At 48.8% G+C, this 27,024-nt stretch overlaps 2 protein-coding genes across 2 annotated transcripts in view; both read left to right on the forward strand.

Moving 5' to 3' along the window:
* Nucleotides 1–27,024, forward strand: part of LOC137149438 (IgGFc-binding protein-like) — a 185,650-nt gene that overhangs the window by 97,021 nt on the left and 61,605 nt on the right. Inside the window, exons 21-26 of the mRNA XM_067542955.1 lie at nucleotides 15,829–16,159; nucleotides 19,080–19,653; nucleotides 20,113–20,690; nucleotides 21,177–21,747; nucleotides 22,435–23,030; nucleotides 26,383–26,956. Coding sequence (XP_067399056.1) covers nucleotides 15,829–16,159; nucleotides 19,080–19,653; nucleotides 20,113–20,690; nucleotides 21,177–21,747; nucleotides 22,435–23,030; nucleotides 26,383–26,956 — 3,224 coding nt within the window. The remainder of the gene's footprint in view (nucleotides 1–15,828; nucleotides 16,160–19,079; nucleotides 19,654–20,112; nucleotides 20,691–21,176; nucleotides 21,748–22,434; nucleotides 23,031–26,382; nucleotides 26,957–27,024) is intronic.
* LOC137149425 (IgGFc-binding protein-like) lies at nucleotides 1,397–14,258 on the forward strand. The gene is made up of 5 exons (XM_067542945.1): nucleotides 1,397–1,508; nucleotides 5,310–5,366; nucleotides 8,878–10,148; nucleotides 10,897–10,903; nucleotides 12,979–14,258. The coding sequence occupies exons 2-5, from the start codon at nucleotides 5,312–5,314 to the stop codon at nucleotides 14,256–14,258; spliced, it is 2,613 nt and encodes an 870-aa protein (XP_067399046.1). The 5' UTR covers nucleotides 1,397–1,508; nucleotides 5,310–5,311.

Genomic DNA, 27,024 nt, shown 5'->3' on the forward strand with positions numbered 1-27,024 from the left:
ATGTAGGACTTGCAGAGAATAGCTTAGACAAAACGGGGGATCTCTGGTTCCAATGATATGCAGTAAGTGGATATTTTAAAAAGACTGAAGTGAACATTTCAAAGGGTAGAACAATAGAGTCAATTGAGGTTTTAGCTTTTGATTAAAGGTACAGTGTATCAGACTGAAGTGCCTCTTGGTAGGAAGAGGCGGGGTTGTGTTTGTGGCTCTGTTCTTTCACGTATTTCATAAAAGCGGGATTGGGCCAACAAGGGGGGTGGGGCAAGGGGGCTGAGTAATGTATACTACACACTACTCAACAAACCCTGCAGTGTAGACGCATCCTATCAGGGCACACATGGGGAGTTTTTCATGCACCTCTGCCCTCCCTTGTCTCCCTAAATCTTTCAATTTAACCCTGCTACATTATTTCCCAATAATCGCGCTAAAGGAATATCCTCCAATATTCCCCTGATCAGCATCCCTGAGCCTTCTGAAGTGTCCCTCATGTCTTAGGCTGTTAGCAGCGCAATGGAGATCCCTTCAGCAGCCTTCTCTCAGGTGTGTTTCCCGCCAGCCCCTGATGCAGATGCATGGCTTGGTCGGGGGCATGCAGCTCCAGCATCCTGTTGTGCCACAGATTCGTACCACCCGCGCCCTTCGGATGGCTGGCTGTTCACTACTCTCTCGGCTACAACAAGGCATATGCACAGAGAGGAGGGTCTGCACCCATAGGGATAGCTCACTGCCCCTATGGGCAGCACTCCAGCCCCTCTGGCTGGACTAACACAAAGATAATCTGTGACAGTGCATAGCCAGATCCCTGGTGTAAGGCCACTGGGCACTTTGCATATTTATTCCCCCTCTCCTGGCCGGGGTAACCCCACAGATCCCTGAAATCTTGCCCCAGGAGTTGGCGTGGCCAGCCTCCTGATTGTTGTCTCACGGCACGCACAGACACAGAAGTGAGAGAAAAGCATAAACGCTCTCGCTGGAAGGTTGCAAGATAACATGACTTTCTTTCTTAGATTTCAGAATGATCGCACACAAGAGACCAACATCAGAGAGAGAAAAAGAAGGCTGCTCCATACCTTCCTATAAGCTGTCTGCAGACTGACTGCTGCTCCCAGGCACTTCACTATAGAACTCCGCAGCCTGCAAGCGGCACCGGGAACCCCGGCCTCTGCTGTTAAAGCGAGAGTTGGCAGTCCCAGCGCTCTCCTCAATACCCAACACTGCTGAATGGATGTTGCACAATAGGACGTTTTTCACAAGCGTCAAGATAAGAGTTGATCCATGGCTTTGCTATATTGATTCCTCTGAAACGTTGGTTGGATCTCGGATATCATGAATTCAAACTTTGGTCAGCAGGAGGTTTGCCAGTGAGTTCCGTGGAATTGGGACTTGCCAACTGCTCTCTGTATAAAAGGAAGAAGCAGAGAGAGTGAAAGACAGAAAGCGAGAGAGATGCAATGGACACATCTTTCCCACACTGCTTCTCCGAGATAAAGCAGTGAGAGGGGCTGAAGGTAAGATATTCTGCACTGTTCTCTAGCATTTCAGTAGCTGCTGCTTATTTAAAGGCTGGAGGAATGTAGGATTTGCTGCTGTTCAGCTCCATAGCCTGGCTCCCCATAATGGACAAATATGCTATAACCTGCCCAGGGGGGAAATTTCATCTTAGCCCTAGTTAGTGAATAGTATCTGTTGCTCTGACCAATAAGGTGCCAATAGCCTTTAGATAATTATGATCCCAGCTAGTTTGACTGTGGAAGGTCTTATTGATATACAATACTACTAAATACTTTCCCTGAATGATCGATCTGTCTTAGGTACTTAAGTTTGCCCTCATTAATATAGTATCCGAGCTCCTCATAAGGTATTTATTCTCGGGACACACCTGTGAGGTGGGAAACTGCTATTAGCCCCATTTGACAGATGGCAAACTCCAGTCCAGAGAGATTAAGCAGCTGGGAGCTGTGATTCCCAGCTCAGGTTGACACCCCCGCCCTCGCTCTGCTACAGCTAATGGGCCTAAAGTAGCGGTGTGGCCGCGGCCTAGCTATCTGCATGCAATCCTGCCCAACCCACCGGAGAAGCACTCTGGCAGCTAGCCCATTCTGCCGCCCACCGTGGCCATGCTGCTATTTTAGTAGAGCTGGCGTGTGTCCATCTGCCGAAGCCGGGAGTTACCTCTCTCGGCTGCTGTGTGGACCTGTCCTGAGGCCTTCTCTACACAAGAAAAATAAGTCTAGTCAAGTGGTGAAATTGACAAGTACGGCAGCCCCTCCACCGCTGTAAGGGGACACAGTGTCTAAGGGCAGTTTTGTCAGCGGGGTGTGTGTGTGTGATTGTAGTGTGTACCCCAGCACTGTTTTGTCAACAAAAGCTGACTTTTGTCGACAAAACTCTCTAGTGTAGACCAGGCCTAAGGGACTCGCCCAAGGTCACAGAGTAAGTCTCTGGCAGGGCAGGTACGTGAGTCTTCTAAGACCCAGGCTAATGCCCTAAGCACTGGACCATCCTTCCTCTCTATAACCATGAAAAAATGTATTTCCTCTTATCACTCTTCAGTCTGTTGCTGTTTTATTTCATTTGGTGTCCCCTTGTTACACTGGGCGACAAGATAAATGGGAGCTACCAACAGACCCATGCAGTATTTTATATTTTTGCTGAAAGCTAAGGTTCTCAAAGAGAGAAATATAACTCTTACACCAGCTGCATCACAAGAGCGGCCGCCTGAAAGCATCCCAATGCCAGCACTTCCCAAAGGTTTCCTAGATTCATTGGCTAACCCTCAACTTGATAGAAGCAAGATGGGTGAGGTGCGATCTCGTATTAGACTAGCGGTTCCCGACCTTTTCTCTACTGGACCACACCTTAATACCTTGAATTATTTTGAGGCCCCTCCACCATATCGTCTCGAAATGAACTCGTGAATATGCGGGAGCCAACCCAGAGCTCTTCAAGTAGTTTTTCAAAAAATGTCGTGGCACAGCTGCTCAGGTCTGACGGCACACTGGTTGGGAAACACTGTATTACACCAACTTCTGTTGTTGGAAGGGATAAGCGTTTGAGCCACACAGAGCTCTGGGAAAGGTAACCAGAGTGTCCAAGTTAAATATAAGGTGGGGAGATTGGTAAGCAGAAGGGGTTAACGCATGTTGCAAGAAACCACTTGAAATGAAGTGGGCAATGAACACCGCAGCAGGCATAGGACAAAGGAGGGTTAGTGAGTTACAAAGTGTTGTAATGAGCCATAAAACCATGTCTCTGTTTAGCCCGACATGCGCATGCTAGTATCTAGCAGCGTTATCAGTTTAAGTTCCCAGGCTCATTTTTTTGAAGACATTGTGCAGGTTTGCTTTGAGGATGAGACCTGAGAGCTCATTTTGGAGAAATCCGTCCTGACCCCTCTCTTCTGGCCTTCAAACAACCCTCCAGTCGTGCCAAGCTCATCATCAGAAGCAAGCTCCCCACAGAGCCGGACGCTCCGACGCAAAGCAGCACCAAACCCTGCCAGAACAACAGATGCAAAACCTGCTGATGTAGCTCCATTGTTACAATGATCAATGCTCCCCGCCACGCAGCGTTCGAGATCCATGGCTCCTACACGGGGCTATTACAACATGTGGCGTACCTCATCCAGTGCATCAAATGCCACAGCAATAATGATGTGGGTGAACCCAGACAAACACTGCACTCTCAGATCGACTCTCACAGAAAAATGATAAAAGACAAAAACACCCTCGCACTCATGGGCAAATACTTTCCACCAAACAATCAGTCCACCTCTGATCTCTCACTCCTCATTCTCAAAGGAAACCTGCAGAATACCTTCAAATGACAAGCCTGGGAACTTAAATTCATAAGTGTGCTAGACGTTCAACACCATGCTCTTAGCAGAGACACGGGACTTATGGCTCATTCCAACAATTTGTAACCTATTGGCTCTCCTGTGGCCTATGCCCGCGAGCCTGGCTTGCAGATATATCTTAAGATTCGGTAAAGCTACAAGCAAGTTTGTAACGACCTAATACAAACAGTTATAATAATTTTGTGAATATCTGTTTCTACATTAATATTGACGTGTCTCCCCTGCACCACTAACCTAGTGCTGGAACAATTCTCTCAGCATATCACACATGCGATACAAAATGTGGTTTGTGTTCTAAATTAATTGTTTCTAAAAAAAACCTAAGGTAATTCCTGCCAAATCTTTGTTAAGCTACTTCAGTGGTTACAGATAGATCACACACACTGTGACAGGGTCAGACTAGATGGCTACCGGAGAGGGCTAGAAGGCCAATTGATCAGCCCCAGGCTCCCTTTTCCCCTGGTAGCTGAGCAGGGTTTAATCCAGGTTAATTAACACACCTGGAGCCAATCAAGGCCCAGGCCAGGACTTGTTAAAAGCCTCCCCTCCCGGTGTGAGGGTGAGATGAGCTGCTAGAGTGTGTGAGCAGGCAAGATGCTGTCAGAAGCCAGGAGGGTTACGGCGAAGGAGCAGAATGCTGGCAGAAGAGAATCCTGCAGGTACAAACCCTGCCCGAAGAGGGCAAAGGATCTTTCTCAGGCCTGGAGGCCTGAGGGAAAAGACCCAGCCATAAGGGGAAGATAGAACTGGACATTTGGTTTGGCATTACCATGCCCAGGCTGTCTGAGGTCAAGAGCCTCCCCTGACAAGGAGGCCAGGAAGGGCCCCTGTCCAAGCAGGGTATTGACATTAAGTCAAGAGCACAGGGAAGCCAGCAGCTTTCCTGAAACCACAGCATGAGGCTGCTACTTGTAGGTTCCCTGGGTTAGGGTCTGGAGCTGTGTGTGGGACTGGGCCCCCCTCCCAGCCATTCACTGGAGGGGCAAGAGCCCCAGTGAAGAGGCAAAGGCCTGTGAGAACCAGAGGCAGGACTGGGACCCAGCAGGGAGCGGCCATCTTAGAGAGGCTGTATTACCCTCCCCCACCACTAGAGGGTGGAAGAACACGAAGGGGTGAAGCATTCCCTGACCTACCACTAGAAGGAAGCGCTGGACCCACTGCGGTAGCTTTGTCACAATACATTCAACCAACATTATTGGTGGAGCTGGTTAAAATTATCTTTTAATTCCAAGTGTTTATGAATGTCATGATTTTTTTTTCCAGCCTACTTCAATGATTAGAATATTCTAGTTATGGAAGAGCTGGTGACAGATACATTCATTCAGACCATCACTATGTTGCACTTTTTGTATATAATGCACAGGCCTGGAAGCCTCTGTTCATGTTTCACAAAGGTACACAAAAAGTCACTGTGTTCTTAATTCATTTTTATGTCTTTTGTTTCTCTTTTTAGCTATGGGGTTCGCAAATCTCATCCTATACCACTGGGCCTGGATATTCATGCTATGGAGTGAGTATTCAACAATAACACAGAAATTGGTCTGGCTTTCACCGGGTGTCCATATAAATTATCGCTGCATGAAGTTCAGCATTTTCATGTCATGTGGACATATCCCTCCTGAATTTTGTGATCAAGCAACTGGAAGTAGAAATGAACCCAAATCTTAAAGCAAAGAACATAAGAATGGCCATATTGGGTCAGACCAATGGTCCATCTAGCCCAGTATCCTGTCTTCTGGCAGTTGTCAGTGCCAGATGTTTCAGAGGAAGTGAAAAGAAGAGGAGAATTTATTGACTGATCCATCCTTTGTTGTTCAGTCCCAGCTTCTGGCAGTCAGAGGTTTAGGGACACCCAGTGCATGGGGTTGCACCCCTCACCATCTTGGCTAATAGCCATCGATGGACCTATCCTCCATGAACTTATTTAATTTTTTTTTAGCCCAGCTATACGTTTTGCTTTCACAACATCCTCTGGCAACAAGTTCCACAGGTTGTTTGTGCGTTGTGTGAAGAAGTACTTGCTTATGTTTGTCTTAAACCTGCTGCCTATTAATTTCATTGCGTGACCACTGGTTTGTGTATTTTATGAAAGGGACAATAACACATCCTCATTCACTTTCTCCATACCAATCATGATTTTATAGACCTCTATCATATCAGTCCCTTAGTCATCTCTTTTCCAAGCTGTAAAATCCAAGTCTTTTTACTCTCTCCTCATATGGAAACTGTTCCATACCCCTAATAATTTTTGTTGCCTTTCTCTGTATTTTTCCAATTCTAAGATACCTTTTATGAGATGGGATGACCAGAACTGCACACAGTATTCAAAGTTGTGAGTGTACCATGGCTTTATATAGTGGCATTGTGATATTTTCTGTCTTCTTTTTCACCCCTTTCCTAATGGTTCCTAACATTGTTAGATTTTTTTTACTGCTGATGCACATTGAGCGGGTGTTTTCAGAGAGCTATCCACAATGACGCTAAGATCTTTCTTGAGTGGTAATGGCTAATTTAGACCCCGTCATTTTTTATGTATGGTTAGGATTATGTTTTCCAATGTGCATTACTTTGCATTTATCAACATTCAATTTCATCAGCATTTTCTTCCCCCGTCACCAAGTTTTGTGACTCTTCACTGTCAGCTTTGGACTTAACTATTTTGAGTAGTTCTGTACTGTCTTCAAATTTTGCCATCTCTCTGTTTACTCCTTTTTCCAGATATGAATGTGTTGAACAGCACTGGTGTCAGGTCCTTGGGGCTATTTAATTCTCTCCACTATGAAAACTGCCATGATTTCCCTTTACAAAAGCTGTGTTGAATCTTTTGCAACATATCATGTTCATCTATGTTTCTGATAATTCTGTTCTTTACTATAGTTTCAGCCAATTTGCCTGGTACTGAATTTAGGCTTATCAGCCTGTAATTGCCAGGATTGCCTCTGGAACCTTTTTTAAAAATCGTCGTCATGTTGGTTATCTGTCAGTAACCTTGTACAGAGGCTGATTTAAGCAGTAGGTTACATACCACAGTTAGTAGTTCTGCAACTTCATAAACGAGTTCCTTCAGAACTCTTGGGTGAATCCCATCTGGTCCTGGTGGTTTATTAGTGATTAATTTATCAATTTGTTCCAAATCCTCCTCTAGTGAAACCTCAGTCTGGGACATTTCCTCAGATTTGTCACCTAAAAAGAATGGCTCAGGTGTGGGAACTTCTCCCATGTCCTCAGCACTGGAGACTGATGCAAAGAATTCATTTAGCTTCTCCACCACAGCCTGGTCTACTTTGAGTGCTTCTTTAGCATCTTGATCGTCCAGAGGACCCATTGATTATTTGACAGGCTTCCTGCTTCTGATGTACTTATAAACATTTTTTGCTGTTAGATTTTTTTGTCTTTTGCTAGCTCTTCTTCAGATTCTTTTTTGGCGTGACTTTTTTACACTTGACTTGCCAGAGTCTGTGCTCTTTTCTATTTTCCTCAGTAGGGTTCAACTTCTAATTTTTAAAGGATGTCTTTTTTTGTCTCTAACTGCCTTTTTCACTCTGCTGTTTAGCCATGGTGGCATTTTTTGGGCCTTCTTACGGTTTTGCTTTATTAGGGGTATACATACAGTTTGAGCCTCTATAATGGTGGTTTTAAAAAAGTTTCCATGCAACTTGCAGGCATTTCACTCTTGTGACTGTTCTTTTTAATTTCATTTTAACTAGCACGTGTAGAGTAATCGCAGATGATCTGATGGAGGACGCTTGTGAAAGAGGCAAAACAGGGACAGTGACAGAGTGGGGAGGGAGTAAAATGGGACCCAGTTGGGACCACCACTCCACACAGCACCCCCCTGCACCCAGAACTGTGCAGAAGAGAAACCCCCTCCGACTTTGGGGGCAGTAGAGGGTGCCTCCTTCCCCCCTCCTTGTCCCATGACCTTGGAGATAAATTGCCAGAGACTCCAGCCTGTAGGAGCAGCTGCAGAAGTAGACAAAGCAGGGACCTTAGGCTAGAGCTTTGCAGGATAATCTGGGCTCTGTCCAGAGTTGCCACTGATTGAGTGATCATACATAAGATACTGAGGTCAACATTTCAGGGGCTAAGGGAATGGGATACTGGGCCTTTCACCTCTAGGTTCCTGGTTCCAGCTCAGCCCCAGATCCAGGGGAAAGATTGGCTGGCTCAGAGAATGGAATATGGGGACTTTCACCACTAAGGCAACGTTTTCAGTCTGGTCCCAAGTTCAGGGGACTGGCTGGCTCGAGGACAGGATAAAGGGCCTTTCACCTTTCTAGGGCACAATTTCAAATCTAGCCTTGTGTGTGTGTGTCTGCCAGGCTCAGGGATATGGACAAATAACACGTCCTGTAGCCTCTGTGACCAGACACTAGGGAGAATCATGAGCACGCACATTAGGTCAGGCGTATTCCACTCAACTTTGTGAGACACTGGAGATTTGTGAACGTTCCCATGAATGCGAGGCGGTCGTCCGAATGCTGAGGAATAAAGAACAATGTTAATGGACTAAGAAGGGCAGCGAGAACGTGATACTTTTAGTCATGAAAATATCCAAGACTCAGGTTCTTTCATATTCAATCCACTCTGGCCCCAATCTACATGCTCATGCAGAGGAGTTGCTGTTTTATCAGTAGAATTTGATGGCTTTCTTAAAGACCCAGCTCCTGAAATCAATACATTACAGGAGAATCGCAGCTTTCATTTTATAAAAAAAAGTGGCTGTGAAGAAAACATTGGAAAAAGCGTGTCCTCAAGGTTCAGAGAACAGGAGGCAGAGAAACAGAGCACTACAATTACTTAAAAACAAAACAAAACACCAAACTAATGATCTGAAGCCAAATTTATGATTTTCTGGAACATGACATGATTTTTGAATGTTTGGGGTTGGAATGTTGTCACAATGAAGTCTCCTTAATAAAACTGATACTGAATCAAAACAGGGTGTTTCAAAAGGTGGGAGTGAACTGATTTGTGATCTTTTTTTTATGCCTATCTCCTCCATCTTTCTGTCTCTGCAGGTGTTTCTGATATCTCCGTCGCAGTGCCATCTGAAGAAATACTAGATCCCCCTTGCTCAGGCCCCCAAGGGACAGAATTTATCACAGTCTTCATTCAGAATTTCATGCCAAGATACGGCAGTGCAGACTTCAGGTTGTTCATCACCGGCTATACCCCTGACACGTTGGTCACTGTTTCTGTGAACAAAGCAGGTGTTAGGTTCAATGTCGAGGCAAATCCAGGAGAGACAACAGAGGTGCAGATCCCAGAGTTTGTGGAGCTGACTGGAAGCAAAATATCTGATCACACGGTCATCGTCCGGGCTAACCATGAGATCTCCATCCTCTCTCTGAACTATAAGATCCATACGGCTGATACCACTGTGGTATACCCTGTGGAGCAGCTCGGGACAGAGTACTATGTGGTGACTCCAGTGGGGGATACAGAAGGTCTCGAAAAACAGTTTGCTGTGGTAGCCTGGCAGGACCCCACCGTTGTTGAAGTTTACCTTAAAGGGGCTGTAACTTTCCAAGAAGAAACCTACAGAGCAGGATCAAAACTGGTCATCTCGCTTGGAGCTTATCAGGCCGTTCAGCTGCAAAGCCACGATGACTTATCCGGCACCAGGATCGTGTCCCAGCATCCTGTGGCGGTCTATAGCGGACACGTATGTGTCAAAAAGCACACCAAATGTGACTATGTGGTTGAGCAGCTGCTGCCGGTGGCCGTGTGGGGCACCACGTTCATTGTACCGCCCTTATCCTTCCAGCCCAAATCTGACCTGGTGTACGTGGCTGCTTCCCAACACACGCGCATTGATTATCAGTCTGGGAGGGAGAAATCCAGAAAGAACCTGGTTGCTGGCCAGGTTGTGACATTTGAAATTAAAATCTCTCAACCTTTGTACATCTCTGCTAGTGCTGGGATCCAAGTCCTCTTCTTCAGCACTGGTGGGGCCAAAGGGAAAATTGCGTACGATCCCTTCTTCCTGATGATCCGAGGTATCTCTGGCTACTGCCAGACCTATAACATCCATGGGCAGGAGCTGTTTGAGAACTATGCAGTGATTGTAGCCAAGACATCTGAGACTGCTGATATTATCATTGACGAGGAACCACTACATATGACTCTGTGGAGGCCTGTTCCAGGAATACCATACTCTTGGACTACATACAGCTTGGGAAGTGGACTTAGCGACCACACCATAGAGAACCCTATCTCCCCATTTGGTCTTCTGAGCGTTGGGATTAAAGACAAGGCTGGATATGGTTCATCAGCTATTGGTGGAAGAGTTAAGTACAATACACTTGATTGTTTTTCTTACCCTCCCAGCCTGCCTTCCACCACCTTTCCCTCTTCCCTTCCTTTCCAACCCCTCAGACAACACTCCCTCTCAGAATCAAAGGCTAGAACCCAGGAGTCCTGCCTCTCAGTCCTCGTGCTCTGAGCACTGGATCATTGCGACAACAGATACCAAATGTATACTCTGATATGTAAGTGAAATAGGATTTCTCTGTCCTCCGCTCCACATGTATTTTGAACCTGCAGGGGTGTCTGGCAGACATCCCCTGTGAAGCAGGAGGAAACTGGCCCCTCTTCTCTGCCACAGATATACATCAATAAGGCTCATAAATGAGAATCATTAAAAGAAAATGGACCGAACCATCCAGACCGTAGCCCCAACCATTCACCTAGATGGCCAAAACTGGTTGCACCACTTTAACTATACCGATACAGTGTTATATCAGTATAAAGGTGCTTGTACCAGTGTCTTGTAAGGGAAAGGAAATAAGCGCATAAGATGTATTGGAGTAAGGGCTTGTCTACATGACGGTGCCTTGGCTAGTATAGCTATGTTGGAAGAGACCCCTAGTGGAAATGCCGTATAAATCAGCAAAGAAGATCTGCTTTACCACCTCTCCGAAGAACGTTAGCTTTGCAAACAAAAGCACTTCTCTGTTGGCATAGTTGTGTCTACCCCAGGGATTTTGCCACCGTATGTCGGCTAAATGGTGTGATTTTTTTTTCCACACTTCTAGCTGACAGGTATACTGGCAAAACTTTGTAGCGTAGACAAGGACTAAGCCCCCTTCACATTGAAAGAACTGCACCCACACTAGTGGTTGGTGTTACTAATTTGGCATAACAGCCCTAACTGACTTAGTTATATCAGTACAAAATCTGTGTGTAGACGGGGGCTTGGATGAAAAGTGAGAGTCTGGAGTGCGCATGCATCATCAAAAACATGCAATGACCAATCCATGCAGGGGGCAGAGTTAAGCGCAAACACGCAAATGTATGCAGCAGGGTGACTCAGGCTCAACCACCTGATGCCAGAATTCCTGGGTGGATGTCTCTGGCGTGTAGCATGCGGCTATCTCCATACAGGAAAGGGAATAAGCAGCTTTTCCCAGCTATAGCCGTGACACACAATGGGCTGTACTACTATAAGTATCTGGGCAAAAAAGAAGTTTTACTAGTATAAGGATTTGTCTCCACAGGAAAGATTTTTTTGGTTTGAATATAAACCAATGAAGTGTACTAGTATAACCCCCTGAATAGACACTCTGAGGCAAGGTCTACACTAGGAGCAGTTGGCTGGTATGGCTGTACCGGTACGCTAGACTGGCGAAGCACTCCTAGGGTGGACCCAGATTATACCAGCAACACAGTGTTTTTGCCAATATATTTTATTGCACACTAGCTCTCGAGCTACTATGGGGAAAAGGAGTTCTTTTGCCGGTTTAGTTAAACCACCTTCCTGAGCAATATCAGCTAATCTGGTAAAAGGAACCTTGCCACAACAAATTGTGTCTACACTGGGGTTTTTGCTGGCATAGCGGTGCCCATTAGGAGTGTTTCCCCCCCCCCCCCCCACTTTTCAAGCTGAGATACTTATGACAGAAAATCTCTACACTTTAAACTCTAAACTATACCCTACTCTCAGCTATGTCTACACTAAAACACTATAGTGGCACAGTGTAGACACGACAGCGGTGAGGGGGGTTCTCCCATCACTGTAGTCAATCCATCTCCTTGAGATGTGGTAGAGAATTCTTCCATCAACCTAGCGCTGTCTACACAGGGACTTAGGATGACCTTAACTATGTTGCTGAGGGGTGTGGATTTTTCACGCCCCTGAGAGACATAGTTGGGTCAAACTAATTTTCTAGTATAGACCAACCATCGGTAGTGAAAATCTGGTCCAAGTCAAATACCCTATATCAGCAAAAGAGCAGGTTTGTCGGCATAAACTGTCTACACTAGAGGCTTTTGCTGGCATAGCTATATCGGTCAGGTACCTGGTCTGTCTTCTGACTGACACAGCTACTCAGGTTGAAATCTGTAGTGTAGACATGGCCTTATTCCACTATGAGGGCCCTTTTTATTGGATTAGTTTGTCACTTGGGAAGGGGTGTAAATAAAACTGAAAAAAGACACTCATCCTGGAACACGGGTGTCCACACTGAGAGTTATACCAGTAAAATAATACCTGTATTACTATATCGTACAACCAGTGAAACTTTATTATGTAGACAGGACCTTAGGCATCTTTACAGCAGTATAACTGGATCTAAACAGGAGTTACATTTGTATGATTCTGTTGGTATAAAATCACATCCCTAAACAAAACAGTTATACTGGGACAACTAGTGTGTAGATTAAGCTAAATTTAGCTGCCCAGGAAAATTCAGTTGAGATGGGGGAAAATGCATTTCTCAGTACAAATGTGGATGGACCCTGAGACAAAGGGTAAGACACTCCAAGGCCTGGTCTACTCCAAGAATTAGGTCGGTTTAACTATGTCAATCAGGGGTGTGAAAAGTTCACCCTCCTGAGCGACTTAGTTAAGCTGACCTAAGTCTCCGTGGAGACAGCGCTAGGTCTCATATTCATCTGGGGGTGAATGAGAGACTAGAGGGAGAGAGAGAAGTACAGCTGGCCTTGAAAACGTAATGACGACATTCACTCCCAGAACCAGGAGTCCCAACTCCCACTCCTGTGTCTGTGCTCCTTGTTAACAGTACTAGGAGAGCTGGCACCAAACAACAACAGCAGGTCTTGTAAAATGTTGGTGTCCTGGTTTGTGATGCTCTTTTATATTTGTCTCCTTTCTCTAGGCATTTCTAGTACTACCCCCACTATTAAACCTATAGATCTTCCCAGTACTTCTTGCTCAGACCTCCAAGGGACAGAATTTATCACTGTCTTCATGCAAAATCACTTACCAAGTTATGGCAGTGCAGACTTCAGGTTGTTCATCACCGGCTACACCCCTGGGACATCCGTCACCGTCTCAGTCAATAAAGCAGAATTCACAAACACTATCACTGCAAATCCTGAAGAGACAAAATCTGTGGCGATCCCAGCGTTTGTGGAGTTGGCTGGAAGCAAAACATCTTACCACTCGATCATCGTCCGGGCTGACTATGAGATCTCCATCCTCTCTCTGAACTATAAGTCTTATACGGCCGATACCACTGTGGTGTACCCTGTGCGGAGCCTTGGGACAGAGTACTATGTGGTGACTCCAGTGGGGAAACCAGATGGTCTCGAAAAACAGTTTGCTGTGGTAGCCTGGCAGGATCCCACCGTTGTTGAAGTTTACCTCAAAGGCGCTGTGACTTTCCAAGAAAAAACCTACAGAGCAGGATCAAAACTGGTCATCTCGCTTGGAGCTTATCAGGCCGTCCAGCTGCAAAGCCGTGATGACTTATCCGGCACCAGGATTGTGTCTTGGCATCCTGTGGCTGTCTATTGCGGACACATATGTGCTTTAAAGCACACCAAATGTGACTATGTGGTTGAGCAGCTGCTGCCGGTGTCTGGCTGGGGCACCACATTCATTGTCCCACCCTTATCCTTCCAGCCCAAATTTGACCAGGTGTACGTGGCTGCTTCCCAATACACTCACATTGATTATCTATCCGGGAAGGTGAGAACCACGAAGGATCTGGTTGCTGGGCAGGTTTTGACATTGGAAATCAAAGTCCCTAACCCCTGGTTCATCTCTGCGAGCGCCGGGATCCAGGTCCTCTTCTTCTGCACTGGTGGGACCAAAGGGCAAATCAAGTACGATCCTTTCCTCTTGACGATCCCAGATGTCTCTGGCTACTGCCAGACCTATAACATCCATGGACAGGACCTCTATGAGAACTTCGCACTCATAACAGCCAAAACATCAGAGTTTGGTGGTATCACCATTGATAAGGAACCCTTGAGGAACATTGCATGGAGGCCAGTTCCAGGCACAGCATTCTCTTGGGCTGAATACAGGCTTGGCAAAGGGTTTAAAAGAGAAACCATGGAGCACCCCAGCTCTCCATTTGGTCTTCTGAGCATCGGGATTGCAGCTGGGTCCGGGTTTGGTTCACAAGCTATTGGTGCAAGCAGTGAGTAAAGTCATTTCCGTTATGTCTTCTCTCGCCATCTTCATTTAGCCTTGAGCCCTGACCTGTAATATTACAGAACTTTGCCTTGAAAGATGAAAAGACTCGTTGGGTCTCAATCTTTGCCCTGTGCAGCTTCTGGGGTGCCCAGCAGAGCCGGCTGGGCAGCTGGCAGGGCGTTGATCACACTCTGAGATTTTTCTCACTGCGTGTTGCCTGGGGGCTGCTCTAAAGGGAGCCAGTGGGGCTATGGGGGGGCCATTAGTCAGCTGGGCACTGTGAGATCCCATCACATCCCAGCCACTCTCCTTTGCCTGATGTGCCGCCCATGGCGTGCGCCTCTCTGCTCCACCACCTGCCCTTGGTGTTGCAGGGACGGAGATGTAGAAACTGGTTCTGTTGGCCGCGTGCCTGCTATTTTCTCACCCATGACACTGATTTCCCAGTAGGGGCTTGTCAAAGGTTTCTGTTTCCTTTGTGCCACGTGCCAGGGATGGTCTAGATAACCCTTAATCCTGTCTTGAGTGCAGGGGACTGAACTAGACCTTTTGAGGTCCCTTCCAGCCCAAGAGTCTATGATTCTGAGAATGGTGCAAAGGGCACGTGTATGGGACTAGATAGATGTTTGTGTGTTGATAGATTGATATCGAGGGTGTAGGGCAGTGGTTCTTAACCTTTCCAAACTACTGAAGCCTGAGTCCCACCCCCACGGGGCTGAGGCATGTAACTTAGTTTCATGGCGCCCCTGTGGCTCCAGGCAATTACCTTTCTTGCCAGCCCCAATACCAGCTCTGCACTTGCGACCCCTCTAAAACTCCAGGTTAAGAAACACTGGTGTAGGGGGTAACATATGGATAGACAGATATAGAGGTCGTTGACAGACACATAGAGATGGATAGATATAGACAGAAAGATATAGAAAGTGACATGGGGAAATAGGTGGACAGAGATTAGAGGGGACAATAGATATTTAGATAGGTGTGGGGGAATAGATGAGTGTGTGTGTTGAGAAAAGATGGTGTGGGAATAGTGTGGGGGGATAGATAGGTTGATCAACTTCACTCCACAACTGCCCCTTTTATTCTCTTCACCCCAGCCTTGTCCCCCTCGGCACCTTCTTTTCACTTTTCACACTTTTCATTCCTCCTACGTAAACCCACCCAAATAAAATAATAATTAATAACAATAATAAAAATCATGGCACTAACATGCTGTTATGTTATTCGGTCTGCTGGTGCATTACCCCTGTTTTCCCACCAGGTGTCTGTCTTGTCTATTTCAATTGTCAGCCCTTTGGGGCAGGGACCATCTGCTGATCTGTGTTTGTGCAGCATCTAGCACATGGGGACCCCATTCTCGGTTGGGCCTTAGGCATAAGAACTATGGTTAAATTTAAAAAAAAAAAAAAAAGAAAAGAATGATCAATCATCTTGTCTGTTTCACAGACAGACCGTGGGATTCTGTAGAGAATAAATGTAGTTCAGATTTTTCCACCGTCCCTCAGCCTTTCTTTGCTTTTAAGTAACTGATTAGTCTGGTGTTTTTTGTCTTTCAATTGCCTTTCTGGCTAGATATTCTGACACCATCCTGCAGTTTGGTCCTCTGCAAAGAAGGAGCAATTTGTAAGATGATAAATGGGGAGCCAGAGTGTGTGCTAACTTCTTCGGCGACGTGCTGGGCTGGCGGCTACTTGCATTACCACACCTTCGACGGCCGGCCGTATGACATCCACGGCGCCTGCACCTACACTGTGGCCAAGACCTGTGGGTGTGACTGCGACCCGCACACCTTCGACATCACGGCAGAGAGCAGGACCAGGGGGACCACGCAGGACTCGTACATTGGGGCGGTGACCATGCAGGTGGATGGAGTCACTGTCACAGTGGCCAGGGCGGAGGTCGGCTTTGTGAGGGTGAGTGCCGGGTGTGTGGGAGTGGTGTGTGTGGGGGGGGGCACTGTCCCTTCAGAGTTGCGCTGACCCCAGTTCCACAGCATGGTGCCAGAAGGTGGATGACTTGGCGTGGGGGGCTGTCGGCCGTGTCTCAAACACACAGGATCTGCTGTACGACGCTGGGCAAAGTGTAGACCCGAGGAGTATGGGAATTACGTCGTCCCCGGCCCGCCGTGCAGGAGCAGGGCTGGTAACCCAGCTATCGTGGGCAAATCCCAGCTCCGCTGAGTCCGTCCTTCTGCAAGTTCCCCAGCAATTTCTAATGTAACAGGGACCCCTCTGAGGTCCCGCCGGAGGAGAAGCCCCACTTCTGGATGCAGGAGGACATTGCCTGAGCTGTAAAATACAGGGAAACTGAGGCACATCTAGGCAGGTCACGGGCTCTGCTTTATGGAGCCTGCTCTAAGTGAAGTGCCTCAGAGGCTTCGGAACATTCTAGACATTTCTTTGAGCCCTCTCGCCCCTCAAGTGCTGCTCCTAACGGCTCCAACCGACGCAGGCCCAGCGTTGCCGCGTCTTGTGGTTTTTTCGCAAGTGCCGGGGCTTGCAGGGGGCCGGGGCTTGTCTGGCGATGGGCGCGAGAGGCTCCAGCCCCCAGGGAAGGCCAGCCCCACCGGTAGCCGCCAAAGTCGCTCCCCTCCGCTCATCCCTCTCGTTCAGGGTGACGGAGCCAAGAGCCCAGCACAGCTCCTACCCCTCCCCTCCCCTGTCCCAGGAGCGGCTCCTCTGCTCCTCCCCCCCTGCAGCACCCAGCCTGGAAAGGGGTAAATGGGGGTGAGGAGCCTTTGGAACTGCCCCCATCCTGCTGTAGGCTCCCCCCCCAGGCCTGGGGCGGTGTGAAGAATCTCAGGGGGAGCAGAGGAGAGGCTACGGGGCCTGAACTGAGGGGTGGGGACTGCGGGGTTGGTCTGAGCAGGCTGGACTGGTGGGGCGAGGTCTGGGGGGGTTGAACTGATGGGGGCTGAACAGCTGGAGGTGAGGGTTTGGGGGGTGAACTTGGAGGAGCTGGGGGGTGGGGACGGACTGGAGGATGGATTAATTCCTTCGCAGAGGATGGGTAAATGTGGGGGTGACAGCTCCTGCAACCTTCCCCTAGAAATTGTCACGCACACGCACTGAGACGGGGGAGTTCCAACCTCAAAAGACAGGCTGAAAATTGCAGTGCACTCTTCGTTCAAAAAGCTCTTGATTTCTTGGGGCTGATCCCATGATTTTGAGGGTCTAACTCACGATTTTTGGTCTCTCGCGATCGGCACTATTGTAGACCACTCACCCACGGGGGTGGCTCCAACCCACACGGTCCCCCTCCTGCATAGTCGGTCTCACTAATTCCTATTCCGACGCCTTTCGTCTACAACAGGCTTGTAGCGGGTTCACGTAACCCCCCCCCACTCCCATTGATCAGGTCCTCTGCACCCACAAACCGCGCGCAGACGTCAGCTTGGTACTCCCATCAGAGCTCTTTATTTACAACGTATATCCCACCACTATCTAACAATATACCGTCCAGCCTACCAACCCCAGGGGCCTCACTCCTCCGGCTACAGATCAAGGGAGCTCACCCTCCTGCTTCTCCCTTTGCTGCCTGTTTGCACCCCCCCTTTGTGCCCCGCACTTCCTTCCTGGGAGTCTTTATAGTGCCTGGTTAACGAGCCCAGCGGCTACTCCCCATCCACCCATTCTGTGCAGGGTTTACTCAGCCTTTTCCAATTCCCTCCGATTAGGACACCAGGACTATTTGAGTAGCAGGAGGTGGGCAGAGGCAAGACTGCCCACAGCAAAAAGCCCCTCCCCCAGCCTAAGGGGAGAAGTTACTGAACCCGGGACTCAAGTAATTGCGGGGAACAATGAATGAAAAAACAGGGACGGGCGTGAAGGTCAAAGGGCTAAACAGAGGGAACCTGAAGGGGACACTGAGCAGAGAACCCCAGATAGCGCCCACTGCTCCTCAAAAGTAGCCAAGGAGTCAGCGGACGTGGCCCAGAGGAACTCTGCTCAGAGATGTGATTGGACGGAAAAATGGAAATAGGCTCCACAGTCACAGAGAACCTCCTCAGCCAACCTCGTCTCCCGGTTTTGTAGATGGCCGCTTTGGCCAAGGTGAGGAGGAGGTGGATGAGGAGGTCCCACGACTTCGTGGGGCCACGGATGGGGTGCGTGTAGATCAGAAGTGTGGGGAGAAGTGCAGCCGGAACCTCAGGAGGAGGTTCTGGAGGAGCCGGAATAGGGGCTGCAACTTGGCACATTCCAGGTAGATACGTGCCAAGGTCTCCCTCACGCCACAAAAGGGACAGGCTTCAGGATGGGGGGTGAACCATGCTGGGTACACGCCTGAGCTCAGGGCTCTGTGAAGGAGCTGTTTAGGACACCAGTGGCAGGGGACTGAATCAGCCCTGGTCTCTCCCAGCCCCCTGACCCCAGGCTATACCAAAATCATGGATCGAATGCAGGAACTGGATGGAAAAATCCCAGTGAAATTGTTTTTCTTTAGTATTTGCCAATTTGTCCAAATCAAAAGGTTTTGAGGAGACGGTCCAATGGTTTTCTCCCACATTACCGACCTCACTCTCTGGCTTCTTGCCAAGAGGACTGCCTCCAAGCCAGGTCTCCATTCCCCCTCCCAGAAAATTTTTCGATTTTTTGGATTTATTCTAAATTGGGACACAACTCAATATTGAAATCCTTTGCCATAAGAGTTATTTTTCTCTGGCCAGATCTATCTAATGTCATGCTACAATCTTTCTGGTTCCCCTGTGGGTCCAGATTCACTGAAAATTTGGGGTGGGGCCCATTGCCAAGTCGAGGAGAGGTCAGAATGAAATGTAAACGAAAGACCAGTGCATTCGATTGTGACCTTTGCCCTTTCTTTCTCACCACGAAGGTGAATAACACCAGGGCCCACTTACCCATCTCCTTCAACAACGGAGCACTTCGGCTCTATCAGAGCGGCACCTCCCTCATCCTCCGCACCGACTTCAACCTCAGGGTGTTCTACGACTGGAACAACCACCTGAGAGTCACCGTCCCCAATGACTTCTCCGACAGCCTGTGCGGCCTGTGTGGCAACTACAACAGGGACTCCTCTGATGACTACTGGACCCCAGATGAGGACGAGGATACTGATGTCATTATCCTGCAGCAAACTCAGATGATGGAAGATGAGGACCAGTTTTGCTGGCGCAGTTGCATTGGAGGTTGCAGGCCCTGTGACGCCAACATAGCCAGAAAATACAAGGCAGAGTCCTCCTGTGGCCTGATAAGCAAGGTCTCCGATGGGCCCTTCAGCCAATGCCACACCAAGGTGGATCCTACAGTCTACTTGGACAACTGCGTGTCCGATCTGTGCTACAACGACGGCTACAGGAATATCTTGTGTGAGGCCCTGAAGGCCTACGCGGACGCCTGCCAGCTGGAGGGGATCAGGATTGGGGAATGGAGACAGCTGGCCAGATGCCGTGAGTACAGATTCACATGCTAACATTATAGCAAGGAGCCTGGGGCTCAGCGCTCCTGCGTTCTATTCTTCACCTTTGAAGGGAGGGTGGCCAAGGGGTTTGAGCAGTGGTTGGGGTCTGAGGATTCCTAGGCTGTACTGTACCCACAGTATCTCTATGCCTATCTGTCCATGGTATTCTAAGGTGGCTCTCGCTCTGAATACCTAACGTCCACTGACGACACATGGGAGGCTTAGGTGAGATTATGCCAATTTTTAAGTCAATCATCCCTTTGTGGGCCTGATCCTTGAAGGTGTCAGGCACTTCCTGCAACGTGCGGAGCATCTTTGACTCTTCTAGAAGTCAGTGGGATTGGAGAGCCATCAGCGCCCAACCTGATAAATCCCTTTCTCTTATTTTAAATAATGCTTTGGCATGGAGAGGATTTGCTGCTAAATCTGTGGGTCCTTCTCTCCCCAGCCATGGAGTGCCCCCTGGAGAACAGCCAGTACCAGCTGTGCGGAACGGCCTGCCCGGCCACGTGTGTGGACCCTTCAGCCCCCAGCAGCTGCCAAGACCCCTGCGTGGAAAGCTGCCAGTGCAGGGATGGTTTTGTGCTGAGCCAGGGGAAATGCATACCCCAGGGCAGCTGTGGGTGCCTGTTTGAAGGGCGCCTTTATGCCCCCAACGAGAGCTTCTGGGTCGACGAGGCATGTGGGAGACGGTGTATATGCAACGCAGCCACTAGGCAAGTCCAATGCGTGGCTGCTACATGCAAACGTTCAGAGAGGTGCGAGCTAGTGAACGGCGTGCGGGGCTGTTACCCCACCAGCTACGCCACCTGCTCTGTGACAAGGAATCTGCACCACGTCACCTTTGATGGACAGAGATACGACTTCCAAGGCACCTGCCGCTACCAACTCACGGCCCTGTGTAAGAAGGCGGGGGGTCTGCTGGACTTTGAGGTCTATTTCCAGGAGAACAGTACTATTCCCGTTCAGATCAAGGTGTATGAGACTGACATCAAGGTCAACAATGAATTCCCTGGCAAAATCATGGTGAGTTTCAGAAATCACCTCTACTCTCTAAAACATTTCTGGAATGTCGCCTGTGTGATCAGAGGTTAGCATTTGCCCTGTTTTTCAAAATCCTTCCATGAACTTTCTACAACTAAGTGGATTCTTATGTGAATGGGAGGCCAGTGGAGAAGCTGATGGATTGGGGTAATGCGGTTACACTTCTTCTGTGTGAGAAGGTGTCCATAACATCCAGTATATGTGGGAACTTGGGGAGCTGGGGCTCAGGTAAGACAGAGAGGAGGGACCTGCAGTAGCCAATCCAGGGAAATGAAAGTCTGGTTGGAGGATCCTTCCCATTCTGGATATCAGGGATTCAGGCAGGCTGTAGAGGGAGATTAGACCAGATAGGACAAAGATTTTGTGAGAGGTAGATTATTATTATAATCAGGGGTAGAGCTCTGTGCTGGGGTGAGGTTCCATCAGAGGCAAGCAATGTTTAATATCCCGCGTGTCTTGCTTTTATAGGTGAACAGTTTCCTGATTAACCTTCCTTTCAACCTCGATGATAACAAAATCACTGTGTATAGAAAGGGCTGGGCCACGGTGATCCAGACAGACTTTGGACTCACCGTTACCTTTGCCGGGTGGTCAGGGCGCACCACGGTCACTCTGCCAGTCACCTACGCGGGCGCCGTGTGTGGTCTGTGTGGCAACTTCAACGGTGAGAGGGAGGACGACTTGCTCATGAGGGATGGCACACTGGCACCGAACCCCAGCAGCTTTGGCCAGAGCTGGAAAGTGGGAGACCTCCCGGGATGCTCTACAGTAACGATACCACCGTGCGCAAGTCTAGAGGCTATTGAAAAACAACAGCGAGGTAGCAGAGGGCAGTGTGGGCTCATCCTACACAAGAGCGGCCCCTTCAGAGAATGTCACAGCAAAGTGGACCCCGAGGGATACTTCCTAGACTGCGTGTACGGCTATTGCGCCCTCAGTGGGCGGGACAGTAACGTCTGCCAGGCCGTTGCTGGCTATGCCGAGGCATGTCAGGAAGCTGGAGCTACGATTCATCCCTGGAGGACTACAAAATTCTGCTGTGAGTTCCTCGTGTTCACCACTGCCTGCCCCACGGGGATTGTTAATTCCTGTTGGCTGGTAGATGTGGATCTAAACACATTTTATCATCTTCCACAGCACATAGTTACAAAATGTCCTCTCGCCAAAGGATGGGTACAATACAGGTAGTGGCCATCGGACCTGTCCCCATTACATGCTCTGTCAGTGTGGTGTACCTGGGGCCAGAGAGATGCTTTCTAGTGATGTAGTGTATTTCATGGCCCATCCAATCCCGGGCTTCCCTGTTGAGAATGGGACATAATCTGAGCTGGGACTGGTGGTGGCTTAGTAATTGGGATGTTTGTCATTTAGGAACTGGGCCAGGAACCCACAAACTCATCTCACACAAGCCATTTCCTGGGAATGAATTTTAACCACTACTGACCCGGATTCAAAACAAAAAGCTAGTAGTGAAACCATGAATCCAAGACACAAACTAGAATCTTAGGTTTTGGAGAGAGATTATCTATCTGTATCTCATCCCTGGCCTCTCTGAGGAAGCCAGTCCTTCAGACCTGGGGCTGGATTTCAGATGGTGCCTTCAATTATTTAACCAAACCAAGGAAATAGAACATTAGATGATGTAATAAAATTGCCTCTTCTCGTGATGCTTCATTTTGCACATTGTTAATGCACTATTTGAACCAAGTCTTTGTTCTAATTACAGCTCCATCCTGTCCCCTGAACAGTCACTACGAATTATGCAGCAGCAGCTGTGATCTGACATGCAGCACCCTCTATGCCCCGGTGCAATGCACATCCCAGTGTAAGGAAGGCTGCGAGTGTGACGACGGCTTTGTTCTCAGTGGCGACAGCTGCGTCCCCATTTCCCAGTGCGGATGCCTCCACAGGGGACTTTACTACCAGGCTGGGGAGACCTTCCACCCAAGCAGTTCGTGCAAGGAGCAGTGCGTGTGTCAGGCTGGTGGGGAGGTTGTGTGTAAGGCATTCTCCTGTGGTGCTGGTGAGCAATGCAGGGTGGTGGATGGAATCCAGAAATGCCATCCATTTGGATCTGCGACCTGTTCTGCCACTGGGCATTCTCACTACCTCTCTTTCGATGGGGTGTCCTTTGACTTCCAAGGCACCTGCACCTATATCCTGGCGAAGACCTGCACCGATGCCAGGCACCTTACAGCGTTCACCATCAATGTAGAGAAAGAAGCCTGGGGCAGCGGGAACACCTCCATGGCCAACCTGGTGTCCATCCAGGTGTACGGAATCACGCTCACCCTGCTGCAGAAGAAACAGGGGCTCATCATGGTTAGTCCTTCTCCATATTCTCATTTAGATCTTTCTTCATCCCACATGGACAGAAGAGATTCTGTTCTATTCAATTCACCCACGTATCACCATAGTATCTGAGCATCTTCTGGCAATGCATTAAGCAACTTGATTAACATCGATCACATTTGTTCTTGAATCCTTTCCCCAGGGGGAGTGGTGTACCCAGCAGAATTTTTCATATTGTGTGTGTGTGTGTGTGTGTGTGTGTGTGTGTGTGTGTGTGTGTGTGTGTGTATCACACACACACATGCTGGTGTATAAAGATGTGGAGAAGGCAAGTTCATAGAAATGCACTTGGTGCCTTGCACTTCGAGCAGAAGGTGGTGGGGTTTGTGCTGGTCCTTCTTTCCGGTGAGTGTTCATTCCTCAGGCTTGGGATGGCTTCCAAGAAAGCTCTGTTTTCTGGACAGATGAGCATTAATCTTAATCACAGAATCATAGAAGTGTTGGACTGGAAGGGACCACAGTCGGTCATCTGGTCCAGTCCCCTGCACTCAGGCAGGACTACATAATAACTACTCCTGAGAGGCGTCTGTCTAATCTTCTCTTAAAAACCTTCAGTGATGGAGATTCCAGAGCTGCCCTAGGCAAGTTAATCTAGTGCTTAACCAACCAGACAGCGAGGAAGTTTTTTCCTAATGTCCATCTTAAACCTCCCTTGTTGCAATTCCAGTCCATTGCATCTTGTCCTATCCTCAGAGATTAAGGAGAACAATTTTTCAGCCTCCTCCTTTTAACAGCCTTTTATGGACATGAAAACTGTCATCATGTCCCCCTCAGTCTTCTCTTCTCCAGACTAAACAAACTCATTTTTTTTCAATCTTTCCTCATACGTCATGTTTTCTAGACCTTCCATCATTTTATGTTGCTCTCCTCTGGGCTTTCTCCAAATTTTCCACCTCTTTCTTGAAATGTGGCACAATACTCCAGTTGAGGCCTTATCAGCGTCGAGTAGAGCGGAAGAATTATTTCTCCTGTCTTGCTTACGACACTCCTGTTAATACATCCCTGAATGATGTTTGCTTTTTTTTGCAACAGTGTTACACTGTTGACTCGTATTTAGTCTGTGATCCACCAGAACCCCAGAGCCCTTTCTGCAGTACTCCATCCTGGGCAGTCCTTTCCCATTTGTAGAAAGTCCACTTGTGCTAGAGGAGCAAAGCTGTTGACCACCGTCTTCATCCCGGAGCTTAAATCAATCTTTAACGTACCCTCTACTTCAAGGATAGGCAGCACTTGAATACCTGAATGATTTTAGATGATGGTGGGGACCTGACTACCCTCGTTTGTACCAAATAGCCACATCTCCTTGAATTAAAGTCCTCCCAGAGGAAATGACTGGTGGGATTACATCTTGTATAAGATAAAACCCAACTGGTCCCTGAAAGCGCCAGCCATCAACATCAATGACTCTGGTCACCAACAGTAAATCTGATCACCTTTATGGCCGCTGAGAGTTTGGTATTAAGCTTGTCACGGATGTCATGATTGCTGGGAAAGTGTCCATTGCAGCAGCATAACGGGGTGCTCTACTCACTGCAGGTGGCGCCTCCTTCTGGTTGTTCTGGGGATTAGCTCTCTTCCAGGTCCAACACCTCCCCTTGTGGTCTCTCCTCTCGTTATCCTGTCTCTCACTCTGGGGCCCCCTCTCTCGCTCCAGGAGCTGCAGCTTCCTCTTCCTGACTCGTCCTCTGGCCAGTTCACTATGTGGTTTCCCCTTCTGGGGTCTAGAGTCTCACTGGACCCGCTGGACAGGCAATGCCGCTCTGCCAGTGGCTGGTAGTGGAACCCAGGCCTGCCCACTACTCTGGGATCTGGCCCAGGGACTCTACAGCATGCAGCCAAGGTCTGCTCAGCCTTGCGGCTGTCTCCCTGGGCTGCTTCCTCTGCCTCCCACAAGCTTTCTTCTCCACCCTTCTCTCTTCTGGGTATGTACTTCCCTCTGGGCCAGGCTCCCACTCCTTCCCTGGGTTCTCTCTTTCCTCTCTAACACAGAGAGGGTGCTGCAGACTTCCTCACTGCCTCCCTCTCTGTTGCCAGCTTCCTGGCTTTATAATAGCCCAGCCCACACCTGCTCAGCTGAACTTCATCCTCCAATCAGAGGTTGCTCCTCCAGTCCAATCCCCTCGAGTGTGGCCTGTCACACTAATTGGCTCCATTCCCAGCTTCCTTCACCCTTTCAGAACCGATATGGGGTGAGCCCCCCCATCCCAGGCAGGCTATGGTGATGTCGGCAAAGGTGTTGGGCGAGCCTGGAGAAGCTTTGGAACAAGAGTTTTCATCATGGAAATTGATTCAATTAATTCCATGGTGTCTCTTGTTGGAAGGCAGTTGAGCATCTTGAAGATAAGGACTGAGACCTTGAGTGGGATTTGATGTTCTGTGGGCAGCCAGGGTAAGGAGTAGAGGACAGGTCTGATGCGTTCACAGTAGACCGCGCTGCCGAGGAGATAAATTCCAGCGCTTTGCACCAGCTGGAGTTTCCTAAGAACTGAAGACTCTTTGCCCACGTATGTCACTTGGTGCAGTCCAGCCAAGAGGGGACAAAGGTATAAATATCGGAGGCCAGGTCATCCTCTACCAGGATGGGACAGAGCCTCCCAGTCAACTGGAGATGATGGAAAGCATTACTCATGAATGTTGCTATGTGAGAGCCTCTGTTCGGCAAGCTGAGTATTTTGTAACTCAGCTGCATCTTTTCTTCCTCTCCTCTTGATTCACAGCCCATATTTATGAATAATAATTATTTGGGAACCCCCCCTCCCTCCCATACATACCTCATATTTTACAAACATGGGATGAAATTCCTCCCCATGGTAATTCCACTGGCCATTCTGTTCAAGAATCTGTCCCATGGTCAATTCCCTTGAGAAGCCTATAGTTTAATTTGGAACAAAGTGAACCTGACATATAGAATTGGTCCGGATAGGAGAGGAAGGGAAGTGGTGAATGGAGAAGGATTCATGAGAAAAGTGGGTTTTCGGAGAGAGAGGGAGATGGAAAAGCAGTGGGAGACTACTTTGAGTTCAGGAGTTGCCGTGACAAGGAGGTGGCCAAACATTGGTGGAGAAGACAGGGATGGAAAAGAGAGAGGATCGGGAGGCATGTGGAGGGATAGGGAGATGAGAGAAGAAATGTAGGCCAGGGTAACAATGTCAAAAGCTTGGAAGATGAGGACAAGTCATTCCAAAGTGAAATCTGAAGTCATGGGTCATTCTGGATTTACTCCATGGGGAGAGCAAGAGCCGATTTATGAAAACTCATTGTCCCACCCCTTGTCCAGTGTCTGCTCCCCCCTGCTCACACAGGAATGCTCTGTCTCTTCCAGGTGGATGGGGTGTCCCACAACCTCCCTGTGATCACAGCCAACAGGCGGCTCCAAGCCTATCAGCACGGTACTAACATCCTGGTGCAAACCGACTTTGGCCTCACTGTGAGTTATGACCTGGTTTACCAGGCCAGAGTCACGGTTCCGCAGAGATACCAGGGCCACACATGTGGTCTGTGCGGGCACTACAGTGGACGGCAGGATGGCAAGTTCCTGCTCCCCAATGGCAGGCCAGCGTCTAATGCGGCAGCATTTGGCTCTGCTTGGGAAGCCCAGATCCCAGGCACGTCCTGTGTAGACGGATGTGCTGGGAACAGCTGTCCTGTTTGCGAGGAGAAGAAGAAGGACGTCTTCAAAGGGCGCAACTCCTGTGGGCTGCTCACAGACCCCGATGGCCCATTTGCCACCTGCCATGCCACGGTCAGCCCCAGCGTGTATCTGAGCAACTGCCTCTATGATGTGTGCCTGGCCAGGGGAGACACTGAGATCTTGTGCCAGAGCATCCACAGCTACGTGACGGCCTGTCAAGAGGCCGGGGTCACCATCCAGCCCTGGAGGAGCCGCTCCTTCTGCCGTAAGTGCCCTGATATTGATGGAGCTCAGATATCCAAGGTGCACTGGCTGGGGGACAAGCGGGGAGAG

The sequence above is a fragment of the Emydura macquarii genome, unplaced genomic scaffold (assembly GCF_026122565.2).
Source record: "Emydura macquarii macquarii isolate MOO-44397 ecotype Brisbane River unplaced genomic scaffold, CSIRO-AGI_Emac_v2 contig_746, whole genome shotgun sequence".
NCBI classification, from domain to species: Eukaryota; Metazoa; Chordata; order Testudines; family Chelidae; genus Emydura; species Emydura macquarii.